The sequence below is a fragment of the Dioscorea cayenensis genome, chromosome 4, assembly GCF_009730915.1.
Source record: "Dioscorea cayenensis subsp. rotundata cultivar TDr96_F1 chromosome 4, TDr96_F1_v2_PseudoChromosome.rev07_lg8_w22 25.fasta, whole genome shotgun sequence".
NCBI lineage: Eukaryota > Viridiplantae > Streptophyta > Magnoliopsida > Dioscoreales > Dioscoreaceae > Dioscorea > Dioscorea cayenensis.
This window is the reverse complement of record NC_052474.1, coordinates 2,200,978-2,207,207: the sequence shown is the minus strand read 5'-3', so window position 1 is coordinate 2,207,207 and position 6,230 is coordinate 2,200,978. Positions and strand designations below refer to the sequence as shown.

Here is a 6,230-nt window from a genome sequence, read left to right as displayed (position 1 = left end):
CCTCATTACCACTAGATTGGAGAGCCACATGACAAAAGGATAGGGAATAAGTGGGAAACAATGTTTTTTCTAATCAAGCTTTGGGCGGGGTCCACATATATCTAGTTTTTGTCCCCTTTGCCGTATTTTATTTTTAATAAAGTGTACTTTATTTATTATTTATTATTATTTTAAGAGAACCAAGTTCATTATTTTGGTTATAAATCATTGGAGAAAGCTCTCGTTTTATATTAGAAATTTTTGTTTAAGATAGTGTTTATTCGAATGGTGAATTACTAGGCTTTTTGAAATCCAAGTATTTGGTTCACTATATTTTAAACTCATGTAATTCAGGATACATTTGAAAGAATATTTTGTTTACAGCCAAATCGGCTATAAACAAAATCTTGAAACATAGAATTCTTCACACATGTGTAGAACATAAGGAAAACAAAATAAGTGAATATTTCATTAACAAGGGAAATCACAATCCTAATTTGTCACTGTCGCTGTTATCTTTCACTCATCAGCCGGTCTCAACACCTCGTATGGTTGACTTTATTGGTTCTATTAAGCTTCCAAAAACTTTTATTAAAGAGCATGAGTAAATATATATATATATATATATATATGATTTCTCTTTCAACTTCAATCTCTAATGGAAGATCTCCAGTTTTGTTATAGTGGTATGGCTCTTTGTGATCTCTTGAACCTAAGTCATTGCTTTGAGATACCGGGAAACTAACCTTAACTGTTTGTTCCTAGTGATTCTTTTCATATCCAATGAAAACAGCGCAATGTTGCTGAAATTTTTTAATTAATTCTTTAATATTGACTTGACTGTGTTTAGTGTTGTGTTGGAAAAAAAAGTTACACCAAAAGTTATAAAATGAAATTTTAAATTAAAAAGCTTCCTTATACTTTAAATATATACTAGATTTATGTACCCGCGCTAACGCTGCGGGTTAATCATATCTAAAAGGAAGATTACAAAGATAGTATAAATTTTGGAAAAAAAAATTTGTTCATGTCATTTTCAATATGAGAAGTATCGCAAGATGTGAAAGGTTGAGAAATATATTTCTGGAATATGTTATATTATTTATTGAATAATAAAAATGATTTCATTTCAATGTTTTGAAAGGAAAAATAATTTTAAGTATTAAGGATTTTATTTAGTTTTTTTTCTTTTTTGTTATAAAAATTGAAATAAGATACATATCTAATATATATATATATATATACAGACACTTCATCATTCAAGAGAATTTGTTACAACTTATCATTACATAAATATTAATTTAAGAGTAATGTTGTTGTTCAAGTTCTCATCTTCAACTAAAAAAAAATAAACAGAAAAGGGGGAAAAAGTGAAATAACTTCATCCCATGCATGGTTGTATTATGGATGTGTATCAGAGACAGTGGAGTGTTCAACGTTGTCATCCATAGCAGCAGGAAGGTTGAGATCAATCAGAGTGCCTAAAGATGGGATTTTGGGAGATGAATGCGAGGAATATTCCTGTAATCATAATTTAAAATAATCAATAATAATGATTGAAAAGGAACATATTATAAATAGTATTCAAAATTTTATAATTATTACTTCGAGTTTTTCAATTAATTCCTTTGCATTTGAAGAAGAAATGATGATCTGCCGTGCAGCTAGGTTGATGAACCCTTCTTCTAGAACTTTGTCGATGAATGAAAGTAGCGAGTTATAATATCCATCAACATTTAACAAACCAATCTGGAAAAAAGTATAAGTAAGTTATGTATCATCTTTTTATAATTTCATGTGTGTATATAGAGAATTGAGATCAAATTACCGGTTTGTTATGTATGCCTAATTGTGCCCAGCTAATTACTTCAAAAAGTTCTTCAAGAGTTCCATAACCTCCTGAATATTAAAGACAATATACTTAAATTAGTAATTTTTTTATTTTTTGTATTTATAGTTATCTATGGAAGAAAGTAGATATAATAATCAATTAGAGAATATATGAATTTTAAGTATAATGAGTGATAAAAGAGTGGTAACAAAATTAAAGTATTTTGAAAATGTTATTTTTTTTTCAATTATAGATCAGTGTTCTATGTTAACTATTAGTAAGCTTTGCAAATGGATATATAATACAAATTTTATAGAACTTAGTTTATGCGTATTTTTAGTGATCCACATGAGGAAAGTGTATTTTTTTCATTATATTTTTCATTGAAAGTTTGAACTGCAAGCATTAATATATATTCGATATACAAAACTAAAAGAAAATGAGTTTTCATTATATGTGATATTATGTGATAATAAATGCAATTTATATACTAACCTGGCAAAGCAATAAAGGCATCAGCATAGTTGCCCATCTCTGCTTTCCTATGGTGCATGTCTATAACCATTTTTACTTCTCCGAGCGGTGACACGAGTTATCCCGAAATTCAAATGGAAAAATGGAAAAATTACATACAAATATAGTATTGTATAATATGTTTTTCATATGTATGGACAATTGCGGGGATATGTTTTCATTAAAGGGCATGAAAAATATACACATAAAAATAATGGAAGAAAAAAATGAAACAATTTATTGTCATACCTCTCTACCCATTAGAGCTTTTGGAATGACACTAAATACCTGGGATAAAAGATTTCGATTAATAACTTTAGCAAAATTTTCATTAAATAAATGAAGGTATGGAAAAATGTTTGGGGAAAAGAGATCCATACCCTATAACATTTCTACCACCATTAAATACGATGCGGAAATCAAACCCATTAATCCAATACTCCTCCTCCATATACCAAATCAATGTTCTTCAACACCGACAATGGTAACATTTGGCAAAATATTTCACTCGGTGTTTAAGAATTTACTCATATTTTAAGAAGAAAAATTGAGAAGAGGAAAAAGGAAGGAGGAGAATTGTAAGATAAATAATAATAACTATGTAGATAGAAACCAAACCAGTTCTTTGCCAAGATTTATAGCAGCATCTTGGTAACTTTTTCTTTCTGTACTACTACACTAAAAACACGGATCGATTTGAACTTGGATCGCGATGCTTTTTCTTTTCTTCCTCCATTTTTCTTTTTAGTTTTTCTTTGGTTGGGTTGAACCTAACAATTTGAATGGATATCATCCATTATATGTGGAGAACACGATTTAACTTTATTGAGAATAAATTAATACATATACATTATTAAAGGTCTTATCTTGTTGTGTCATATCAATTATTGACATAATTGAAACAATATAAAGTTAAAGGAATGTCAAAACTTTGTAAAATGTTTAGAAGATAAAAACAAATGATTAATAATATGGAGATTGATCAAAGCATTGTAGTAGTTAATTAAAAATGTTAAAGCTTGATAAAAATGACTATGTATTTTTATGCTTTAGTATTTTTTTATATTTAAGGCATATATTATGTTTAAGGTGATATATAATGATTTAAATTAAGCAAAGTTAGATTATTATTATATTTTTCTATTCTTGAAGTTTTACTTTGAGGGATATTTGTTCTGTTATGGATGCACAGTTACGTATCCTGCTATGATTGAGAGAGCTTACTTTTTACTTTTTACTCCAATATATATATATTAAGCTTTTGTTTGATGGACATTTGTTTTGTGTTATGATTGAGAGAAATGTCTTATTATGATTGAAAGAGCTTTCCTTCTTTCAAACCCTAGCCACTTTGTAATCAGCGAGTGGATCTCATCTTCTCTCCCACTCTCCTCTTTTTCTTTGGCGGTCGCTTTCCTAGGCTATAGGGTTAACTTTTTGCTAGTTTGATTTGTATCTTTTGATGAGGGATTTGTTTTTCTTATTAAAAAGTTTCAATCATATCTTTTTGTTTTATATCTGAACGAAAGCGATTACAATGCCTAGCGAGGATAATATTGTTTTTTATAGTATAATATATATATTATATAGTTTTTAGCTCTAGGTGTAGAATCGGCTTAGCTTGATTACGTATCTGTTGATAGGATGTTTTTCTTTCGTCACGGCATTAATTCTTTTTGAGAGGAATTAGGATTCGAGGGTTTTAGATTTTTCTTAGTTTAATTGATGTGGATAGCGGAGATAGAATATATGAGTGAGATAATATTATGATAGTGAAATAATCTAAATTGTGTTTTTGTGAATAATTGCTATATGATTGTTATTATTGATATTATTAATATTGTTATATATGATATATTATTTTTAAAATATTTCATGATATAATAAGTATTTGTACATTTCTGTATATGTTTTTATTGTTATCTAAAAGATATTTTGGAGGATTTAATTTGTTAATTGTCTTTACATTTGTAAGATTTTGTTAAGATTAGTCTTCCATGTATTTTTAGTAGTTTTATGGGTGAAGAGAATAAATACAAATAACATATAGGTAATGTCAGTGTATATTTATGATATATATATAAATAATTTATTTTATATCTAAAAAGATCTAATATTATATTATATAATGAATATGGTGGGAAGAACATGCTATATTAAATTTTGAGACTATTTGAGAGTGAGAGATTGTGACTGGAGCACATTCTGATGGTAGCAATCAAAGAGGAAGGTTTGATACCAATTGTCGAGAGAAGTATGGTGGTGATTGTAGGTAGAAGAGGTTGTCACATGAATTACGTTGCTCAGAGATTGTTGGAAAAATTGAAAGCTTATCCAACAATGCATGAAGTTAGTGAAGAGTTTGTAGTGAGGATGACATTCATCGCGTATCCTTGAAGGGACCTCGAGAGGAGGATGATAAGATTTTGGCTTGCTATAGTTGTTTCCAGTGATATTTATTGGGGGAAAACTGGTTGGGGGTTTGGATCGGCTCATAGCTATTCATGTCACTGGCACTTATTCCTATGTTGAAAGAAGCTGGTGCTATTTGGCTCTGAGTGGTTTGTTATATTTTTCCTATTTCATAATTATAATTAACATAATTTATATAATGTATGTATTGTTTTAATTGTTCTCTCTTCTCTGTGTTATCATTATTTTATTTCTTCTCTCTCTCTCTCTCTCTCTCTCTCTCTCTCTCTCTAACACTCTATGTTCTTCTAGTTTTTATGGTTTCGTTATATATATATATATATATATATTTCTATTCAAACTTTAGTATAAAGTTCATACAAAGATATTCAAATTTATATACATATGGTTTAAGTGCTAAGCAGTAACAATAGTGTAATCCTTTTTGTATCTCGAGGTGTGTGTGAAGTATTAATAAAATTATTTATATTGTTATTGCTTGAATTTATGCAGATAATAACTTGGATTAATGCTTCTCAGATGTCTCTATTAAAGCACTGATATACCCTTCCTATACATCTAAGCATTTCCTATCGGGATGTGAGACTTAGATTAATATTTTTATTTTTGTTTATTTGTTTTCCTTTTGCTGTGTGTGTATGTTTATGGTAAGAGTATTGTTTTTTATGATTGTAATATCTTTTGTTTGGTCTTTTTTATTGTTTTAGGTTTTTATCTTTTTGAGTGCTATTATTAGTTTATGTTGTACTTTCTTTATTTAATAAATTGGTTGTTTGTCTACTTTTATAATATATATATATATATATGTAGATTTTATTTGTTATTTATTTCAATGAATTAGAGTAATTTTAGATTTTATTAAGATGACTTTTCTATAATTGAAGTGAGAGTGTATTTTTAGAAAAATAATAAATCATTTGTTAAATCGAAGTTTCAGTGAGTGATATATATAATCATATACTATATTTATAACATAATTCATAAAATATTTATATATTTCATATTTTTGGGAATTTATGTGTTTTTTAACTATACATATTACGATGTGTATAACAAATTGATAATTTTTAGAACAACCAATAAAAAATAAAAAATAGATAGTTATATTTAAAAAAAAATTATATTAAATATATATATATATATATAGAGAGAGAGAGAGAGACAGATAGATAAGCAGATAGATAGACATATGGAGAAGGAGTGAATAAGTAGTAAAGGATTATAATAACATATATATATATATATATTAAGTAATGTGTTAAAATGTTAATAAATCAAATAGTGAATTTTTTCATATGTTTTTGTTAAAGTTTATTATTTTTAAAAACCCTAGGTAGTAATTTATTAGAAAAAACAATAAAGTAGCATGTGAAGCAGAGGTAAGATAGAGATTTTTATAATGTGTGTGTGGGTTTTAAGGCAATCTAATTATGTTTATTTATTTTCTATATTTTTAAATTGGTTATATAGAGAG

The 6,230-nt window shown here is 27.4% G+C and overlaps 1 protein-coding gene across 1 annotated transcript; it reads right to left on the bottom strand.

Moving 5' to 3' along the window:
• Nucleotides 1-1,380: 1,380 nt before the first annotated feature.
• LOC120258221 (cytokinin riboside 5'-monophosphate phosphoribohydrolase LOG1-like) lies at nucleotides 1,381-2,814 on the bottom strand. Its single transcript, XM_039265583.1, is given in 8 exon segments — nucleotides 1,381-1,500; nucleotides 1,591-1,728; nucleotides 1,808-1,878; nucleotides 2,306-2,403; nucleotides 2,571-2,603; nucleotides 2,704-2,740; nucleotides 2,743-2,763; nucleotides 2,766-2,814. Coding segments are annotated over 8 exon segments (567 nt in total).
• Between the last annotated feature and the right edge of the window lie 3,416 nt (nucleotides 2,815-6,230).